General features: G+C 37.8%; 1 protein-coding gene across 6 annotated transcripts in view; it reads right to left on the bottom strand.

Moving 5' to 3' along the window:
* Positions 1-22,491, bottom strand: part of CDC42BPB (CDC42 binding protein kinase beta) — a 110,041-nt gene that overhangs the window by 5,847 nt on the left and 81,703 nt on the right. For 2 of the 6 annotated variants that reach the window (XM_042798995.1, XM_042798996.1), the window contains exons 18-32: positions 22,016-22,121; positions 20,221-20,369; positions 19,537-19,631; positions 19,371-19,450; positions 17,911-17,961; positions 16,696-16,785; positions 16,195-16,269; positions 15,683-15,788; positions 13,103-13,239; positions 12,382-12,521; positions 10,751-10,832; positions 7,257-7,473; positions 6,801-6,863; positions 2,784-3,380; positions 53-150 (exon numbers count right to left, since the gene is read on the bottom strand). In XM_042798995.1, coding sequence (XP_042654929.1) covers positions 53-150; positions 2,784-3,380; positions 6,801-6,863; positions 7,257-7,473; positions 10,751-10,832; positions 12,382-12,521; positions 13,103-13,239; positions 15,683-15,788; positions 16,195-16,269; positions 16,696-16,785; positions 17,911-17,961; positions 19,371-19,450; positions 19,537-19,631; positions 20,221-20,369; positions 22,016-22,121 — 2,086 coding nt within the window. The remainder of the gene's footprint in view (positions 1-52; positions 151-2,783; positions 3,381-6,800; positions 6,864-7,256; positions 7,474-10,750; positions 10,833-12,381; positions 12,522-13,102; positions 13,240-15,682; positions 15,789-16,194; positions 16,270-16,695; positions 16,786-17,910; positions 17,962-19,370; positions 19,451-19,536; positions 19,632-20,220; positions 20,370-22,015; positions 22,122-22,491) is intronic. The other 4 variants (XM_042798998.1, XM_042798997.1, XM_042798999.1 and 1 more) reach the window with 3 other exon arrangements.

The following is a 22,491-nucleotide window of genomic DNA, read 5'->3' as shown; positions in this document are numbered from 1 at the left end:
ATCTCATTTGGAATTAACTAATTAAGTTCTACATTCAAAGAAAATTACTTACCCTTCGCAGGCCAATAGTCTGGACCCATTCCATAGTGTTAACATCAAAGACATCAACACCATACTCGCTATACACCGTTACATACGAAGAATTGCAACCTGCATAGATTAAAAACAAACAGAGAACTCTAATGTGGTTTCAGTAGTCCAGAACTGATACATATTTGAGCAAATTTCAACAGTTGCAAGTTTTCCACTATGTGCAAAATATCTTTCAAAACACATTGTTCCAGCCCTACTTTCAAACTGATATTTTTGTGATAATAGATTTGCTAACGACAACAGCCAGCATCATGGAAAGATTTAAATTTGACCCTTTCAGTATTTTTAAACATCAAATTATGATTTCATGAAATTGCAAAATGGCATCTGAAGTTTGCAGATGCATACAAATTTGCTACTTGGTAGGAACTGAGCACCTAGCTTTTCTACAGATGCAGATTACTTCATTTCGGAAGCAGCAAACTAACTATACATCTGCTGTGTGCAGGGGAAAAGAGGGCCACCATCTGTGAGGTGGGTCATGAAGCCACGATGCGGATCTGTTCTCAATTTCCTTCCTCTTTTGCTAACAATTATCTAGCTTTAGATATTCATGTATGGGTTGCTTTCATCAGGTTGAAAGAAAAATGTCACAATGCTTAAAGCCCACAATCCTTTTTCTCTTTTCAACTTTTTTTTTTAAAGCATAAAAAGCATGAGCAGACAAGTTTATTCTAGGTCAAATGAAAAGCAGAGATCCCTAGAGCTTCATATCAACATGCTTCTGTTCATGTAAAGACTGTGTCCTGATGTAAAGAGCAGCTACTAGAAATTTATGGGCTTTAATAGATAAAAGAGCTGCTTCAATAAACAAAAAGAAAATAAACCAGTAGGACACTAAACACATCACAGACTCTTTTTAGAAGAACTGAAGTAAGGTTGTGGTGCTATTTTTTAAATTCAGTCACAGAAAGCCTTGAACAGCTCTCATAAATATATATGCCAGAAGTGACTTATCGTCAAGTATTTATTATATGATGTCACGGTTGGCTTAGATGTCCAAGTCAAGGGAGACCACTGTGCACCAGACAAACTCCAACTGCTTTTTCCTGGCCAGCTTGTAACCAAGGCCAGCACTTACCAGTCAGAGCTGATGCGCTTGGTCAGATCTCAGCTGGTTCCCAGAGAGACCCGTCGGTGTCTGCACTGGGCTTGCTCACGCTACCGTTTCGAGACCTGCTGGCTCCATCCAAGCCTTTGCACTGCGCTGTGCCCAAGCCACGCAGCCCCACAACGCCTGCACTGACTCAGCACGGGACCAGCACATTAAGCTGGTTTAACTGCAGCCTAGACAGGCCACCCAAGATAACAGCCCTGACTTAGGTAGCAAGAGGGGACTGAATGCCCTGGACACAAATTCTCCACTGCATCCTAAACCCTCTCTACAACATGGTCCTTCCCCTGTTGCAGTTTCTGCTGTGGTAAAGAACCATTTATACTTTGATGATCTCCTGATGGGACAATTAAAAAAAGCCACCATCACTAGTGACAGACACCAGGACTGAGCAGGGAGGACAAGGCTAATGGAAAGGGAAGCAATCCAGTTTTCCTTGGCAGAGGAAAAGGTTGCTCCTTCTACAAGAACACCCCTAGGCCAATGCCACTCAGGACTACACATACAAGAATGCTATAAAATAGTTTACACTAAGAACAGCTTCTAGTAGTAACAGGCAAAACCATCAACTAGCAAGACTAGTTTGCTGAAATGCAAAAAACTGTAAAGATGATAAAGGAAAAGGAAACTCTAGATTTCACTAATTGTGTTTTCAAGTAAATTTACAATTAGATTTTTCCTTGGGCTTTTGCTTCAGATTTGTGTACAGAACCAGGTCAGAGTAAAGCAAGCAAACAATTGCAGTTCAAGACAATTAAAGTGAAACAAACTGCTATTAGGGCCTGGCCTGATCAAACCAACATGCACCTAACTGCTCTCTGGACTATTTAAACACAAAGCTATTTCTTGCCTTCAATCAATCAAAACATTTTAATTGCTATTTGAGCTTCAAATAGAAATCTCGGTTTTATCATGAACTGCCTTTGACTACCGAATACTGAAAAATGCCCTGCATGTGCTTCTATCCTAACTAGCTGATAAACCAATGCTCCCGAAACAAGCAGAGTGGTTGGAAAGTTACCCACTACCTGTCTATATTATTTTTCAAAATTCTCCCCCTAAAAATAAAACCAAAAGGAGAAAAATTGCTACCAGTTCTGCCAAAAGCAGTATTGTTACCCTTGTTATCTTTATGAACCTTTAGAGTTTAAGTTAATTTCTTCTTCAACTTTCTACTGTACCTTGAGCACTGGACACAGAAGACATCCTACAGACAACTAGACATTTAAACTCTTTAAGAGAGCAAAAATCTTTACAGATTTTCACAGACCAGTAGTCTTGCGGTGTCCTGCATCCAGGACTACTCTCTGTAAAAGTTATTTTGCATTCCATTATTCGTTCTTCTGTGTTCTGTAACACGACAGAGCTTCTCTTCTTGCAGCATCCAGGATCTCAGCCCAGGAGATCGCCCAGTTCAAAACTACCATCAGGAAGAACTATGTATCCCGTTAACTCATCAAAACTTAAAACTGTAGATATTGAAAGACAAACCAAAGCAAAATAGAATACAATGCTGATTATTTTTAGACAATTAAAGCAGCAACAGGGATATGGCAACAGAAAAACATATACATACTACAGGCAACAGGAGTTGCAGGCCACATTAGCTCCTGCATGCGTGACCTTCGACCTTGCGAATCGACGTATACTCCCATATGGCTGAAGCAAAGCAGGTATTCCTCATTACTGAGCTCCACAGCACAAAGGGCATCAAAAGACTGCTGTGAGAGGAAGATAAGCGAGGGGTCATTAGGATTTACCAGGTTTATAGATTGTCCATCTCCCTGGATGGTCAACAGAGAGAACCCAGACTGGTAGCCAACACAGAGCTTGTCCTTGAACACTGTCATCCACTGTACAGTTCCTGGAGCCTGAATTTCACTGAATTTTTTGTGGAAAGGTTTAGTTCTGTGGATTTCATAGCAAAAAACCTGTCGTTTGACAGCCACAAACAAACAAGTTGAAGAACTCTTCTTTAGTGTTCCAGTTGTAATCAACTGGCAGCCTTTAGTTTCTGCAAGTTTAATGTCAAAGTTTCCTTCTGATCCATCCAGAGAGGCCCAGGGGTAAAGGTGAACGTGATGGTTCCGACCGCAGATGAGGATGATAATTTTCTCCTTGGGAGCAAGCTCTATCTGGTACACCTTCTTGCAGTCAGCAGCTCGGACTATCACTGCAAAGGAAACAAGAGCTGCCTAAGTTAATCAAGAAAATCATCAGGCCTGGAAACACTGCAGTGTTACATACCGATGACTGAACATGAATCTGAACACCGACAGGTATCAGGTACAGAAAAGCACTTGTAACACACGTTCGATGCCCCATTATCAATTCTCAGAACAATGAAACAAAGCATTCCCGTAAATCTCTCTATTGAAACAAAGTCTCAACAACACTTTGCAGGAAAAGGCTGCTTAACGTCTGGGATAAATGGAGAAAATTTTTTAGATAATATCTGCACTATCTATACACTGCAACATGCTGTATCTTTTGAAACAGGTCCCACCTCCAGGAAAGTATCAGCATCTTCAGTAAATGATGGAAGACCAAATTAGCAGAACACAAAGAAACGTAAGGTATCTAATGCTGACAACTGAGGATGCAAAATGATGTTCTGTTGGCAAATGTCTCAGACAAATACAAAAGCAGTACAGTAAGTGCATGTTAAACATGTATATAGGAAGGCAAAAACTGCTGTGTGTGATGAGGAAGAGATAAGAAGAAACGGGCTTAATCTGTAGGGAGAGAGGTGTGGTAAGGATTAGTTAGGCTATCCATGGAAGCTGGGGAGTTTCACTGTTTGAAGGGTTTTTTTAAAACTGGATTATAGGCAGCTAAGAGGGTTAGGTACAATGTGATCTGCTTTTGGGATTGGGGGTATACAGGCACCAACTAGAAAGCAGTGAGTATTTCATGGGGTACAAACAGATGAGAATAAGCAATTCCAAATTAGGAAACATAATACACACATAAACCAACTGTATTTAAATGATTTTTATTTTTTCTGTTAGCTGAATGCATTAAAAATATTTGTGAATAATAATTTAAAACCAAAATATTAACTTGAAATTAAATGTATTTTTTCAGCATTAGTTGAGTAACCCAGCCACGTTACAAAATTCCATAGACTCTGTAACAAGACTGTTTAGATCACAAAGCCAAGTGCTTTTGTGGCGTTCCACCACTTGTGCAAATAGATGATATGTCTGAAGAAATGTTATATGAAATAACCAGCTGTTGGAACTTCGCCACAGAGAAAATATTTTTTTTTTCCCCTAGCTCCAATTCCAGCTTACAGTTTAGTTTACTTGTCAAGAACTAAGTGATATTCTGACCAAATACCTTTGATATAAGCAGCTGGCAGTTAATTAAAACTGAAAATTACAACTGCCATAAAATGAAAAAAAGATTACAATTTACAAAGTTCTATTAATATACAGGAACTGGCCATAGAAATCTTCTGCAAAACATCTTTTAACTTAAAACCAAAATCGGTAATTCATTTTCACATTTACATATGACACAGTGATGCAGATAATCGTTCCTTTATGAAATGGCCTTTGAAATCAAAGGAACAATTTTCTTTTATGCAAGAAGCTTTACTGGAATCTCTGGAATTATTTGCATCTGAAGTTATGTTTATATCTAAGTACTTACAGAATGGTGACCACTGGAAGTTTACTCAAAGGAACGGCATTTATTACTGCTAAAAAGAATTTCAAATATCTGCTGTCTCCATGTATAAAGCAGTTTCTCCTGGAATTGGGCAATGGCTTATTCTAAGCAAGAGGAAGAAATAACATTTTGCTTTTTGCCCCAAAACCACATCCCTGACTTCATTTGATTTTGGCGGTCAAGAAAGCCTTTAAAAACCTGTATTCACTGCTTTGCTTTACATTGAAATGCAAGGTTTAGCATGACTGCAATGCAACTTTCAAATAGGCACAAATTAAACTGCAGTAAAGAAGGAAATTAAAATCCTCCCATAAAGATTAAATTTAAAGAAATATTTTGAATGATGATGACTAAAAACAGTCAAAGGGATATTTCAGGAGTGTCTCAGTGATTTTTCCAAAGTTGCAAGAGGCACCTTTTAATTTACAAATCTGTATCATTGACCTCAACACCCTCAGCTCCCAGATGTCTTCAGCTAAAGACACCAGAAGAACATAAGCTCAGAGGTTATAAACATAGGCGAAGAAAGCATTAGGTATTTTGTTAGAAACCATCCTATTGGAGAGCCAAGGCTGTTAGCTCTTACACCACAAAAAGTATGGATTTAGACCATTGTCTAGATTTAGAGTGCCTCAGGAGTTAAGAAAGTATGGATTTCACAAGGTATATTTGGTGCTTTTAAAGTCAGAGAGAAAGGAGTAACTAGTACTTCCTACAGTAACTTGGAAAAGGATGAACAGTAGTAACAACTGGATTTTAAATCTGCTTTGTTTCTTAGAAATGTATTACATTTATAAATTCAGTTTAACTCAATTCATTTTTTTTCCACTTTTTTTGTTCATTTATTAGTTCAAAATAAGAGTATCTTATTTTGGAAGCAGATTGCAAAATTAATCTGACTTGTTCTTTGCTTTTCCATGTTTAAAGCTGCATTTTGTATGGATTGATCCCAAGCGATCTCCATGCTCATGTGCTAGTAATCCTTTTGGTCTCCCATGCTTTCACCACCATACCAAGGCATTTCTCCCACTGTTACTTGTATTTGTGCTCAGTAAATTAGGTTCAAGGGAAAAATGCTTCCCTTACTTTCTAGTTGTGATGCCTAATAATCCAATCATAGAGGGATATGCCTGTGTTGCCCAGTGGCGACACAGCATACACTTTGCCGTGGCACCTGAAGCATGCTCTGCATGAATTTCTGGAATGGACATGGCAAGTCTTCAGAAAGAACAAGCTAAACCGATCCCATTTCTCTCAAAGCAGAGGGCAGACTGCATTACAAACAAGGAGGAAAAGGCAGGTTCAGGAGGAAACATGGGGTCATGGAAATAGACAATGGAAAGGGGCAAGCATGGCATTTGCTTTGGCCATCATCAGTCTGAGAAAGAATGTGAGTGGTTGTCAAATTTCTGGAAGAAACAAGACAACAATACATGGCAGCTTTAATGGAAAGTCCACAAACTCGTGTTGCTTGCACTGGCTGCCTAGCTTCTAATGCATGGATGTTTAAGTCCTCTGACGGTGCAGGTCAGAACAAGTCTGTCTGCATGTCAAGCTTTTCTCACTCAATTCAAGTTCTATTTAGTAAGTGCCCGATAATTCACTATGAATAAACTGCTGCTGTGTGTGCTATGTGTTGAAGCATTTTGCTATCTGCTGTGGGAACAGAGTTAAGGTGAGAATGTGTCAGAATATGCCCAGTAACTCATCCCTTTAATTTCAACCAGTCAACTGAATGTAATGATAATGACCAAATTAGTGCTTAAATCTCACATTCACTTCTTCCCATCAATTAACTGAGTGCTTAATACTTACTGTACATGAAGGGCTGTTGTGTAACCTATATTATAACAGCACTAAAAGTTATGAAGCTCATTATTCTGTGTGTAATTACTGCATGCATTATGGCCTAACTTACCATCACGGGTCACCTCTATCACATACAGTCCTTCTTCTGAACCAATTGCTATTCTATCTCGATCTAAACCAGGAAAAAAAGAAAAGGCTATTAATTCAGGTACGCTTAATCTTATCTTTAAAACAGACTGTTTGCTTTGAACATCTGGAAAAATTTCTGGACAAACAGATTTTCAACAGCAAATCAATTTTGCTTAAGTTCATGCAGCCTGCCAAAAGCATGTTCTATATTGTATTGGTAAAACAACCCGTTAAACAACTAAACAGTCTTATTTACTCCAAGTGATTGAAGAAATCTGAATATCAATGCAGGACTAGCATTTTTCACCCATTATGAAATTCCTGTGACGGAATTCAGCTGAGGAATTTATGTCAAGGCGTCAGTGCTCTCATTACACAGGCCCATCTAAAAGCTCCAACAACCCTCACAAACTTCTAGAAGTTTAAACAAACATACCTACAATAGCAGCAGCTAAACTTGCTTTAATAAGAGGCAGTGTACTGTCATAGGCTTCTTGTGGAATATGCACAACCTGGTTTCTCAGTCTGTTTTTGTGCAGGATAGACTGCAACCCTTCTAGGATTCCAACCCACTTCCTCTTCTCATTCTCATTTTCCGTCAGGATCAGTAGAGAACAAGACTTTGAAGGCAAACCTAAGAGAGAAGCTGTCACCTTTTAACAGACAGAGAAAGTGAAATTCAGAAGAGTAATAGAAGCCCTTTTGTCAGTATTATACACTTCACAGAACTGTGAAAGTAAAATACACTTTTTCATAACAACGCAATGATGCACCTGAGGGGTATGCAGCACAGCACACAGCTAATATGGCCACAGTGCCTCAAAAAAACTCTCGCACAAACAGCAGTTTTGTTTAAAAATACTCAGTCTTGTTTGATCATTCTGAATCCTAAAACATGGACAAGGAACACCATACTCCTTCCTATAATAATCAATACATAGCAGTAAGAGGCTCCTTCCTGCTCTGAACCGGAATTTCAGTAGCATGCCATAATTTGTCCTGATCTCCCCCTGCCCCCCACCTTTTAATAACTTATTTAAAATGACACATATGCTTTCTGAGTCAAATGTATTTAAACCAAATGGCATTGCTATGATCAGTTCTGGATTTTGATTTTGGTACTTAATTTTCAAAGTATTTGTCCGGGGGAAGAGCACATTGTATCTGCACTAAAAGCTCTGGAGGAAAGCAAGGTTTTGAGACTGAAGTGCATTCTTCCACTTCCCCACATTAAAAGAAAATAACTCTGGCTTCACTAAATTTTAAGGTAAATTGTCCTATAGATCCTCAAAGCAGAACATATTCTGAATAGAAAAACTATCCAGAAACTTCCTGTTGCCCAAATCATGCACTTACTAATTCTTAATATTAGTTTTGTGTCCTGCATGAAGAGATCGAAGGGTTTGTCAGATCATGGGAACTATGCTTTCAGTCACAGACAAACAGGCCATCAGCCAGCATCAGCCCTCACAACAGACCTTTAGAATAAAAATAATTAAACAAAAAGAAAAGCGACAAAAGGTGCAAAAGTGCAAAACTGAAGGCTGTAACTATTCATATGTAGAGTAACACATCTTCAGCCTATATTCCTTGATAAGAAAATCACCATAAAGAGGGATGATGTGGTTATTTAACACAGACTTCAAGAAGGAATGAATTAAGAAATAACATTCATCTTAAAGACAAAATATATCTGAAAGTAAACTTGGGACAATAGGATGTCAAAGAAAGAACACCAGAAGTAAGATGAAAGTGAAGAGCTGTAGGAAAAGAACAGAATAGTTTGCAATTGCTCATAGCTCTTATTACTCTGCATCAAGCTTTGTTCATGTCTAAACCGTAACTCAGCATTAATATTTTAAAGATGGATGGAAGCATAATGGATAATATTTCTAAATTTGAAAACAAAACAAAATCAAACCAGACTTCAGCTATTGTTTTTCCTTTGAAGTACCACCATGTATTACTCCTCAGTCTTTTGAAGGTGGCATCTTATGTGCAGTCAAATGCAGAAAAAATGGGAGAAGTTGGTCATAATATACCTAGCATTATTCATCACACAAAAATCCAGTATTTGCTATGAAACTCAAGGCTTCTTAACTCCAATTGCTAAGCTGTGGAAGGACTCCACTACAGACACTCTTACACTTATTAAAAATGTATTGATAGCAGCACTTCAACTGCAGTGTCTGGATGCCAGGATGGCCTAACATCCAGCTTTATAACTGGATACCAAAGAGAGATGTTGGACCCTGAGACAAGTTCTTCCTCTTCTTGATTTCATGGGGGTGTCAGAGGTGGCAATGTTTTAGAATTTGGCAGCATTCTGTTATTGATTTCTGCTGGTGGAAGATCCAAAAGAAATTAAAATCTGTCTTTGGTGGGCCACCAATATCATCATGTGTTATGTGAAATAACACATATGAAAGAAGGACCACATGTTTTACACAGATGATTTAAATAACAGTTTTAGGTGTTGCGTAGAAACTACTCTATGCCATTATGTCAGCAAGACACAAATCTAGAATTAAACTGAGAAAATAAACTCTCTTGGATGAGATATTACCAGTTTCCAGTTTTAGAAATTCCTTCTTTTGAAGGAGGACATAAAACTGAGAAAAGAGGTAGAGTTTGGCATCATCATCTCTGGTCTCTGTTGACAAGGCATCTAAATGGATATATACTCATAAACCAACCAGGCTTCCAGTTAATTCATCAGATCACTTTAGTAGGGAATAATCCGATCATACCATGGAGACATTTGTCATGTCTATCCACACAAGTATTCTTAACATGGGGATAATTTGACAAAAGGTTTTTTTTTTTTTTTTTTCCAACTACCCTTTCAGTTAAAAACTGCAGAAAGAAATGACAGCAGCAAGTCAGGCAGGCTAAACTGCATGGATGCTTTGTTCTTAAATCAACCAACATTCTGCATAGCTCATTTTCTTTCCTCAGAAGTCTTCTCCCATAGTATTTGCTAACTTGAGAAGAGAGAAGACAGATGGGAATAAAAAACCCCAAACATTTAGAAACAAGTAAAAGGAGAATGAAGGCAAAAGTAGTAGTAAACTAAAGGATAAATCCACCGCAGAAAATATTTCTACAAAAAAAAGCAGAAAAGCAAAGCCACAGAAGCATTCAAGTAGCTAAGACATTTCCTAAGTAAAACCCTCAAGGACCAAATGATCAGGACTGCAGACTGTCATCTCTTTGGCTGCCACGTTCCACTGACTTGATTCTAAATGGCTGAGGATCAGAGCCACTGAAAACTGAGTTTCTGTATTCAAGTGTAAGGAGTTCTGAATATTGGTTAGTAACATACTCTTCTCTATATTTTAAATTTCCAAATTAAATATAATTAACATAAAACCTAGGAAAGAAGTTCCTGTTGTTAAATACTAAACACAGCATTCAGATAGAATATACATCAAAGAAGATATCATAAGCTGATTATCTTCTCTTATTTTAAATTTTTTCTACTATACTTAAATAGGAAATTAAGGAAACTGTAATTTCATATGCATTTTTTAATACAAAGACAATACACGACAAACTAGAACCAGTGAGCACAACCCAGCTTAAGCATACTCTGTTACAGCATCAGTTCCTAAAGCAAGAGTCCTCCAAAGCTAAGAAAAAACCCAGCATCTGGTAATACCAGTGGAAGAGACAAAAATATACTGAATTACAATAAAGAAAGTAAAAAGCACCAAAGTTTATATACAAGGAAGCAGCAAAAGGAGGAGAATTTTGTTCTTTACAATTAAGTTGAGTTTCATATTGTTCTACACATTTCAGCACCTCTTGTAAATTCTTATACTTCTGCATAACTTAATAAACATTAAATATGGAAAACATACTTCACTATCAATACAAAACACTAGTATTTAACTTGTATTTTCTTCAAAAGTAAATCGGTAGCCATACCCTGAATATACAAGGGATGTCTTTACGAGTTGCGTGTATTACATCCGATGCTAGGACAGAGCTCACACAAAAATCTTCATCTCTAGTAAGAAAGAGAGCAAGAGAATCATACACTAACATTATTCAGTGAAATCTAATTGATATCACAACTGTTTCAATAGGCTGCAATCTCCTAAGGCCACACAGAGGTAACAACTGCCATCACTGCTTTGTTACGCTCTAACCATCCTTGACCCAAACTACTCATAAGCTATAGTTATGTTTCTACAGCACTCAGTACACGTAACTCAGTCTACCTGAAGTTAAGTGGGGTGGATTTGTGTAGTTTTGGTTTAATGACCACACCTATTCTACAATTAGCAGCAAGAATATTGCTCTTTCAGCTCAGCAGACACATTAGAAATTAATAATTCATACCTCAGTGTGTAGCAAGAGAGGGGCCTTTGGAAAAAAAGAAAAGTCACATCAAAAAGCTCTTGGCAACATAATTATAGTTTGTGGGATTCAAGTACAGGTTTTCAAAACAGCTAGATTTTATTGTCTATTACAGAAAAATAAACAGACATCAGAACAACTTTTGTATTTCAGAGTGCTCTGCTCCAGAGGGCTCGTCTACACAAGCCTTTTTAAACTGAATTTGACCAAGTTGATCATCATAACTGCCAATTTTAGTGTAAAGATGACACTAATGCCTGAAACTTGCCCACGCTAAAATTCATAGCTGTGGTGCTTAACGTCTATTAAAACATCTAAGAATCCTCAGAAGACACACTCAAAGAGGCAGCTACAATAAGCAGATAAAGCATGGGACAGTTGGCATAATATCTGAACGAGTTGCTTCAAAGCAATGTACCGATGTGAATGCTGTTATCTGCAATACTGCCATGCTTCTGCTGCCACTGTCAGCATGTCAGAGAGAGCTGACACTGATGGTTCTCAGAGAATGAATGTGAGAACAGAACAGCGGTACTGGTGCAACACCATGGTATTACTGTCTGGAAAAACATATAAATCAAGGTGCTTGTGAATGCAAACATTATTTTCAAGAGAGACAGAAAGTGCTGTAACATTAAAAGGTATTACACTTTCTTGCTATTTCCAGAAATTGAAATGAAAGAAGCTTCTTGGTTACTCTGATCAATGTAGGTCCCAGATCTTTTGTAGACGGTGTTCAGTGGTTCGACACAAAAAAATAACTCCTGTGAGAAGGCAGGGTCAGAGCTACTTGCATTATAAATTAGCTGGTGCTCTTCTGAAGACTACTTCAGGTTTTGTAAAGTTCCTGAAATTACTAACTATGGAGATAATCTGTGACTCAATGTTGAGGTCAGAGTGCAGGGAAAAATGAGGCTACCAAAGTCTATTTGTTTTTCATGTATGCATATGGAATTCTAGGAAGAAGCATGCTAATATTGTAAATATTAGTGATTGTAGTGTAAGTAACGGTAAGGTCTCTTACATGACTTGTTGAGCCAGCTGATTCAGCCTAAACTTAGCTGCAGTCTACATACAGAACACACAGGTCTTCTCAGACCGGAGTTCTCATGAACTTAAAAGTTTCTTGTGTACTATAAATATTCTTGTTAGGAAAAAAATACAGAGGATTTCTACTCTGACATAATAATACAAACCTGAGATCCAAGACTTGGCTTGCAACAACTCCCGGCTGGGTGGATTTTCCTTCAGGCACATCATATAAGAACAATTTACAGTCACAGACAACTGCATAAGCCCTCTGCCACCCTTTCTTAACTCCTGTAGGCTTTGGGACCTGAGTATAAATAAATGATTGCTTATTAAATGTAAGCACATGTAGTAGACACAGAAAGCAGGGACATTTAGAAAAGCTTATACTTAGATCAATGGAATTAGAACATGTTCTACTTGCCCTTCAAAACAGAGTGAAAAATGTCAAGTAATCAAGGAATCATTTTTCCTCCCTGAAGTTCAACCATTCCTTGTTACAGTTTAATAAATATATTGGGTAGTATTAGTACAAACAGTGGGGCTTGTATATTCCACAAATGCCAGAATGGTAGGATAGTTTATCTTCTATATTATGCTTACATCAACACAGAGAAATTCTTCCTTAAAGCCATACTTCCCCCCCACCCCCCTGCTTATGAACATTGTAACTACTAATCTATTAACCTTTACCTCTTGTAGTAAACCCAGCTGTTTCTCCCACATCTAAAGCATCGAAGGTTAAATAAGTAATGTAGATGGCACACAAAGCCTTAAGGCTTTATCACAATTTAGGGGTTCTGTTTAAACATACATAGAGATTGCAAGCTACAGAGCCATAAGTGAAGTTTAGTATTCTTCTCTTGTCCAAGAACAAAAGACTATTACCTTGACATAACCTTTATAGGCTGTTCCTATTCCTCTTTGCACATCTACTCCAAGCGGCCTTTTGGCTTGCTCAGGAGGTATGGGGCAGACCTGAGGTGCGCTATCCTTGCAGGAAACATGGCATGCAAATGAACACACTAAGTACAAAAGAGAAAATTCAGTGAAATGTGTGTATGAGTCAATTATAACAGGTGATTAACATAGTCTACCCTTATGCTCAGCAAATTAATTAATCACACTGAAACTGGCCGTCACATATTGCAGTAGCCCACTATGCTAATGGAGTGAACAAACCTAACATTGTATGAGACTCCAAAGTGCTTTTATTTTCTCTTTTAAGCCTCTTACTTCCATAAAGGGCAGGAACTGAGTCCACATTTCAAGGCAACTTAAGAAAGCATTTCCCTAAAGGAAGAGGAGTTGTGCAGCCTCACTGGTATTAAACAGCAACTAACCCCATCACAGAAGAGGAAGAAGTATTCATAAAGGAGGAATAACACTTACGGGGCAGTGATAGCAGACAAGATAAATAAAGTAGGTGTTTAATTTGATCCAAGTATACAAAAATATTGCAAAGACAAACTAACCAAAAACCCCCAGAAAGGTTAAACACAAGCAACAGACTTGAAAGCAGTATAAAGGAGAAACCGCGGGACAAGGACTGAGCTGCTGTGTGGTGAAAAGGGGCATGCATCCATCTATCCATCTATCTTAGAGTTCAAATAAGGAGCAAACATCTCTACTAATTGTTGCATCCCTTCTTATCATTTACATCACTTAGTACCACTCTGAGCTGCACCAGCAAGGCACAGAGGTCTCTAGGTCTCTTGTCTATAGGGCACTACACACAAGCACTACACAGAAAAAACCTCAGAATATATGCCACTTCACATGAGACAGACTATAAAAACTGCGGAATTAACATGTTATATTGAGGCATCCATCCCACAGTTTAGGGGACAGATCTTTCCACAGAGATTTTGCCTGGTTTGTCCCAGCTACCCTGTTTCTACCAGTAGGCTTGGGAAGGCAGCAGGAGAGTGGCAGGGCACTGTGTTTATCCTGTGCTTCCTCCTAACCATATTCTCAGAAGTGGGCATCTGGCAGATACCCTATGCACATCTAGTCCCGTAATTATGAAGGGTCAAAGGATTCCAGAAAACCTGGAAACAGCCTGTTTCTGCTAGAGCCACAGACTGGGCTACAAACCTCCTCCTCACGATGCCTGATGGAACAGCCAGCAGAGAGGGCAGCCCAGAGCAGACTGCCTGGCTCATTCCTTGAGTTACTGTCTGTTCCCAGGATGACAGGCGTTACCAAAAAGTCATGCATGTGAAGTACTGCAGGTGCTCCCCAAGACCAGATAATAAATTCAGCTCTTTCAGAAGGCATCATCATTATTTAGGACTGTGCATATCAAGTCACACTGGTTGCAGAATAGGGAAAATCCACACGATATAGCCGGTTCCACAGGCCTCTGGAAGTACAGCTGTATTGTACCGTAGTCTCCATCGTTAAAAAGAGGAGGAATGGGGAAAAGCAAGTGATTTGGAGAGGAACTTGGCAAAGTTTTGTTCTACTGGAGTCATCTCTATTCTTATGTCAATGTAATTCTAGGTTTTTTCTGCAGCTATCAAGATCTGGATTTGAAGAGGTAAACTGAAAAACTAACGATGCAAAGCTTAATCAAAATACATGAGGACTAAAAAAAAAGAGCAAAGTTGATAGCTATACTAAGGACAAAAGACAGTTTCAAACTTTCAGGAAGAGATGCAAAACAAGTTTGTAACTGTCAGCAACAGGAGACAAAAGTCAGCCCCAGGGCAAGTGCTAGTAGAGCTCTAGGTGCTCCTTGGGAAGAACTACCACCAGAAGCTCATACAGAAAAAGAAAGCCCTGAAGGACAGATGAGGCAATCTGAATCTAATATTGAAGGTGTCAGTAGAGAGGGCATCACTCGGAAGAATTAAGCTGGGCACAGAAATGCAATAAGGTTATCTATACTGTAGTGTCTTCAACAGATTTGTGGACTACTTACTGAGTTCATGCGTCTAATCAAGATACAGGTAAGTATTTTCAAACAAAAGTACCTCTATATACTCAAACATGGAATTCAGTAATGACACATGCATCAAAGCTTTTTTAAATAGAACTAATGGACAGCAAGTAGGCTACAGGCCAAAAAGCCTAGCAAATGGTCCTCCCAACATATGGGGCTTATGATCAGGATAACACAAAATAGACAGACTCAGATTCATGTTACCAGAGCATTCTTGGGGTTCTTCTCCACTACAGAAACAGAAAACAGTCCTGCCTTCCTCATCTACACCCCCAACTCACACTATAACAGCACTAAGGGTAGAAGAACTAAATATTAATATGAAAGGGAACCATGAGGGCTTAGATTAATTCTTCGACTTTAGAAGTCTGATGATGATGTAAAAGAAAGGAGAACCATTCAGTGGCACCTACCCCCCTCTTTCATTCTCTCCCCAAAGAAATGGTTGCCTTAAAATACATCAGTGTTTTTTAGATTTTATCAGGGATTTGCTGAAAATATAAAAAGTTTAACTGACTCACCGTCACAGGCATAACCTTGTCGAACTAATCCCACCATAAGAGAGGTGCAATGACTACACTGAGTAGGGCTTGTGAATGACTTGATATTGAGCTGGTGAGCTTTAGGCTGAAAGATACATTTGGGATAAAAAAAATCACTATTCACTTTCTGTACTTATTTAATGCAAGCATCTCCCTTCACCACCCTCCAGTCTATCAGAGTATACATTATGAAACCTGGGCTTCTCTTAAATAAGTGCAGCTTGTAAATGGTGCTGCAAGACAACGGTAACAGTTTTATTTCCAACTGCATAAGACACTCAAACCCAAACCTACAACCAACTATTTTTTGTCATCCCTTCTGACAAATCAAACCCCATCAATTTGCATTTGGAAACATTTGATTAAAAACACAGACCTAACAAACACACACATGACAAACCCAAACAGGACAAGAACAAACACAGAGGGCTAATTTATAACTGATATTTTTTCCTTTGTTCTTTAGAATAAGGTTAGCACAGTCCCCCTACCTTTGGTACAGCTAGAGAAATGGATTGAATGGTGGGGGAAGGAGCAGCAGGCATCCTCTGAAGCCGAATTGGTTCCTGAATCACAAAAAACTGTAGTTGAGCAAAATGAGGCTTCAAGAATTTGTTTCAAGATCGGGGTGGCAAAGCTTACTGTTTTCTGATTATTTTTTTTCTTTTTTGAAAAATATAAAAAATTTAATCATCATAAACATCGCCATTCTGATTGTGTTTTAAAGCACTCACAGGAAAGCCTGCACACTAACAAACAAGCAGCAATACAAAAAACATATGAAAATGAGGTACATAACATACACAGAGCCAGTGAAAAGGTTTCATTTGAAACTGTTCTCAAAACAGATGCAATTAACACTGACACACTGCAAATAAGCAACATTCAATCCTGCATCTTCATAATGAATGCTGCAATATGTATTTATCATCAACACGACGGAGAGACTTCCTAGTGAATTACTCTTCAGGGTAAAATAATGGCTCTCTTACTTCTTGTTGTTGCTCTGCAGTTACAACTGAAGTAGATGGTGAAACTTCTGACTTGGGACCCTGCGCTTCCTGCTCACTAATAGAACTGGTCTGCAAAAGTGACACAAACATGTCAGATTAGATACTACAGATCTGGTGTGAAGTGTTCTCACATCAACAAAATGGAAACAAACAACAATGCTGATTTCCATATGCAGTACACACACATCTGACAACTTTCCACTCTGAAAAATACCTTTCCTCAAAACAAACCCTGCCACCTGATGGAAAAGCAGTAAAGGTGGAAGTACTGAAATGCAAAACCTCATAGTAGGCAGCATAAATACTGTAACAGCCGCCTTCTCCCAGCAAAGCTGTGTCTAATCTCTTGCATGCAGGTTCGGAATGATGTTTGAGAAGCTTGGCAATCATCCATAAAAGAGCTTATTTATCATGGTAGCTTACTACATTAGGATTTTTCTAGCACACAGCAACCAGCAATTCTGCCACAAGAAAAATCCTTAAAGTAGTACTACACAATCTTTTAAAAAGTTATTTAAAAAATGGTTGGCCTCTGTCATTAGAAGAATCACGTCTACTCAATCACATTGTCTTACATTTCACTAAAATTTAAGACTAGCATCCATTACAAGCCTTCTATTAATTTCACACTTAAATTAGCAACTACTAATTGCCAGCACAAGGGGGAAGTATGTTACAATTCCAGAGCTAAAGAAGCTGGGTGTGGAAGTAAGATACTGTATTACTGTACTCTGAGGACATAATGAAAATCATGATTAACAAACATCAGATTAGACTTCACATCAATGATGTAATTAGCACTAAAGGCAACAAGTAATGAATCATTTGCTTCCCAGCCAGTTTAGACAGGAAGATGGCTCAAGTTCAGTTAGCTCACTAAGTATGTTCAGATATTTTTTATTTTTTATTGTTATTAATTGATTGATAGGGCTGGGCCGTTTAAGATCAAATTGTACCATTATGTAATATGAACTATTTAAAAATGCTAAATGTGATTCAGCTTTAGCCATAAAGACACTCAAAATATAAAATAGTAAGCTTGTAAAGAGGTATTCAGAGAAAACTAAACTAGCTCTATTTAGCGGATTAAGTTATAGCAAAGTTAAGGAAGCAAAATATCTAGTTTTAGAAGGCCATTTTTACTATGACAGGTCACAACAAAATAAGGAGACAAAACTACTAGCAAAAACTTACTTCTTCCCAAAAGGCTAGCAGAGAAGATGTAGACGAAGAAGAAACAGAATCCTTTGTTGTAACGGATATGAGGGATAAAAACGATCACTTATCACCCACAGGAAAACTTCAGATAGAATATTAGTAAGCTAGCTGAATAATATGTTTTATATGGCCAAATGATATCTATTCAAACTAAATTAACCCAGAGTAGACGACACTGAATGTCTTTATAAGTACATGTGAAAAAAAATTGTTAATGGAAGTCATTAAGTACAGTATCAGCAATTTTTATGTAATTCATCAGAAAATGACACCTGTATTTCCATAGTGACTACATATTTATTGCATGATCTGTAGAATGGAATCCTGATTAGTTATGGGCTTGATATTCTACATGTTACTGTTTTAAGTATATCTGGTACTTTTTAAAGCAATGTTTTATCAAGGTCACTAGATAAAAATTATTATTCAGACAGTAGCATACACCATGTTTCTCTCTCTTCCCTCCACCTCATCCATACAGCACATCTTGCTGCTTCAAGTCAGAAAGCCAGTGTGGACAGTTTATGACTGGGAACAGTACATACACAAAGTGTATGCAAATATCACTGTAAGTCCGTAGGCCTTCTTTTTAGCAATAGTGACGTTTTGGAAAAAAAGAGAGAGAGAGTACACATTTCAGATATAAAAATCTAACCAGACTGATGAGGTTCTAACCTGAGCCCCTTTAACTCAGATCCATAAGCGTAACAGATTATTCTTTCCAGTTCAAGATCTTGGTTTTATCCTGATCTGACTATGTGTTTTGCAAAAAAACATCCCAGAAAATCTCCAGGGATCAAGAGTTCATGAAGTAAGGAAATGTGATTCAGTGTTGCATTTAGCAGCTGCTTCCTTGCACAAACCTTTTAAAGTGAAACGCCCACTTGGAGCTGTGATTTGTATGATTAGTTTTCTAAGGATCAGAGGGTGTGTCATGATAAACTTATACCAACATCTGTGGGTCCTCTGATTCTCTTCCCAGTTCCTTCTACTCTAATGACTCCACTAAGATCTGGAGCCAACAATTTTACATATCTGTTTAAACACTCCCTGAACTGTGTGAATATTCTTCCTTGTATTAACCAGCATCTTCCAACTGCAAAGCATTTAATCCCTTATTTGTAACAGGGTGTGCCAACCTTTCCCAAAAACTCTGAATATATATTTATTTAGCCAAATGTTTGAGATTAACCTAAACAAAGAAGCTAGAATGGGAAATAATTAACATGAACTTCTGGGATTATTTCCCAAAGTTGCCAGCTTCTCTACAAAATCCCAAGCAATTTGACATCTAGTGGGCATCCGACTGTGTGTCACACTAAATTGGCTAATATGTCAGATCCAAATGTGCCATATAGTGCCCAAGTGTTACTTTTACATAATAAAAATATAATTCTGTTATCACATTTATATAGTTATTTTAGGTAATAACTCACTCTGAAAGTCAGATCACGTGCAAGAGGAGAGGTGTTGAAATATTCAAAAATGGAATCTTGAAAGTCTGGAAGTTTAAGACCTAAAACCAAAGCGGAACAGGCTTAGCTAAAAGGCAGCATCGCAGGTGGTGTTAGAACTCTGTTAAAACACAGTAACTTTAATTACCTGAATCTGTTCTGTACTTTTCTTCCAGTTTTTTCTTCAAGCCTTCCATCTCCTCCAACAGCTCCCTATTTTTTGCTTCCGATTCCTTTAATTTACTAAAGCAACAAAATATGATCAAAATGCAATCTGAAATATCTCAAAGGCAGGAATGCCATTGCACAGGGTTGCTTATTTCTGGTCCTGTATCTCAGTTTTTGAATATGCCCTCTTTTTTTTGAGGACTGGTGGTGGTTTATTTTATTTTTCCCCTGAATAGGTACCTCACTACTTGACTAGATAGTGAAAACTGTATTTAAGACTCCTGCTAGCATGTAAGTATCTACCAAACAAAATTATTCTAATAGCAGTTTGGCTTTTCATTCCCAAGAATATGTCTACTCTCCAGTTAGTCTAAGAAAAGGTATTGAATTGGCCTTGAATTTGTAGTTATGCTTTTTTTTTCCCTCAGGTGCCCAAGATCCGTATCTTATTACCAAGCTATTTACAGCAATGAAATGTTTACTTCAAGAAATTTTTACAGTTTTCTTCCGACTATATCGGAAATGTGTAGTCTGTAGAATAGGATCTTTCTGACAAAGTCCAATATCCCAGGCAGAAGGGGCCATTTTAGAAAAGTTGCTACTATTCTAACCAGCAGTTTAGAGCAGTACATTAAAATCGAAACAGAACCAAAGCCCTTATTACCTTTCAAACGATATGTTTGCATCTTTAACTTTTCGTAACTCTTCTTGAACTAGTTGTTTGGCACGAATTTCTGCATCAAGAGCAGACTGTAACTCCAGCCTAGCTGACATATCCAACTTCTGACTGCGCCGCACTTTCCAAAGTGGATCCTGTTGCAATAAATTACTGAATATTAATATCAACTGTCTAAAGATATTTCTGTTCTTGTTCAAAGACATAAATTAGCCTTCACACTGGTCCAGAGAATGTTCTTTTAATTAGTTATGGACAGCATACCTGCTGCATAGAAATCAGTTGATAGTCAGACTTTGTTACACAAAAATGAAGTAATTTACAAATGAAGTAAAAATGAGCAATTTTTATATTGGTTAAGTTGCTAACACAATATGCTTGAAACCAAAACGCTGGCTCACTGAGCACCTAAGTCAAAACTGAGAGAACCCATTGAAAATGGCTCGTTTTCATTGTCCAATCTAGAAAAGAGTATAGGAGTATAAAAGAGTATGCAAAGTGACATACCAGACTTTCAAACATGAGATAGATGTCAATATTTAATGCAAACTATACTAATATAAAATGTACCAAGAGTGGAAAAAGCATTAAAAAAAAAAAAGAAATAATCTGGGTCTTGAGATACCCAAGATACCCAGAACGTTTGACTAAACAATTCTTACACTTACTTAGTAGCATATGCTCTGCATATACCATGCAATTCTGCCCTCCTACCCCCAAAAGCTAATATTCTGAGTTTTTCTAGGCATCTTTCAGTGTGGACTAAGTTTTTGATATTCCTTAAAGGATACCTCTCTAATCAGACATGAGCTTGCACATAACAGTCAAGAAAACAAGAGACATTTTTTGTGTTGAGAAATAATAGCCTTATATCTGGTTCTACTGAAGTTACAAACCCAGTTATAAAGAACAGACAGCATTCTTTTTTCTAGCAGTAGCTAAGAAGAAAATGCCAACTGCATTTGATCTGATCTTTCTTTCTATTAAGCTTCTTGATATTATAATCATGTCTTGATGATGTAGACAAATACTACCTCATAGGAAGTCATAGCTTTCTCTTATTCTCTCCTATTCATAAATTTGGAAGGTGTTAGTAACTTCATATCTGTATAAACCAGCAGCAGATGGACTCTTTGCATGGCAGACTGTGCTGACTGGCATTGCTAGGGACATGGGTTTTCATGCCTAGTTGCAAAGGGCTCTTCCTTTCTTTATACAGGTATTTAGTATCTGCCAAGGCAAAACATCCTTGTTTTCATCTTTGAAACCTCACTCCTTTGTGAGACCTCTTCTATTTTGCAGATTTTTTGAGGAATTCATATTACTACTGCACAGGAAAATTATGGCATAAAGTCTCATTGTTCTTCATGTCGATAAAGCTACACACTCTCAGTGTGTCACTGGTTTGTAACAATATCAAGCAGCTAATACTTGTTCACAAAAAGAAAACTTACTTTGTTTTATCACAGTAACAGCAATTAAAATTTTTCACTTGCATCTAAGTACATTTCTGTACTCCCCTTTAATGGTTTAAGTTAGTTTCTTCTTTCTACTGTTTAAAGCAGTTTGTGATGGCAGATATTAGTATGAAATAACCACCCCCTGTAATTATCAAATTCTGATTAGATTACCTAAATGGATTTCACAAGCAATAGATAAAAAATAGAAAGCAGAGGAGACGATTTATTAGAAAACCATTCTGATCATGAACAGATAGCTGAAACTAAAAATGTAGCTTCTTAAGACATACCCAAGACAGCCTGAATGCTTGCTATTTTCTTACCAGTGTTCGTGACCCCAGACTGGAACTTCTCAATGATTCGAGTTCTTCTGTCATCTTGGAAGCTAATGCTTGGAGATAGCCACGAGCATCCTTCTCATCACTTACCCTGTTGTGCAATTACAAAAACCTGTTACTTAAGAGTTTCATGGCTCATAGCACCAAATAATCAGAGTGTCTGCACTGTATTTAGGGACATAACACAAATGGACAGAGTAGGGAAAACTCTCCCAGCAACAGAAAGCTGAATACATCTTAGATTGCCTGCTTTAGGTTGTACTTTTATCTGATTCTCTTGATTGTGGCAGTTGCTAGGGAAACTGAAGTTTCCCTTCCACCATTAGCAAGAGTTTTGCAGAGATTCACTGCTATTGTTTGGAACATGATCTGTATACTACTTGCTCAATTTTTATAAGGTCAAGTCCTTCTTGCCTTGCATGCTGAAAATACTTGCACACAGCCCGCTAAAACAGCAAATA

Source organism: Tyto alba, unplaced genomic scaffold (genome assembly GCF_018691265.1).
Source record: "Tyto alba isolate M040663 unplaced genomic scaffold, T.alba_DEE_v4.0 Super-Scaffold_29, whole genome shotgun sequence".
Lineage (NCBI taxonomy): Eukaryota > Metazoa > Chordata > Aves > Strigiformes > Tytonidae > Tyto > Tyto alba.
The sequence above is the reverse complement of the archived record's forward strand: the minus strand, read 5'-3'. Positions and strand labels throughout refer to the sequence as shown.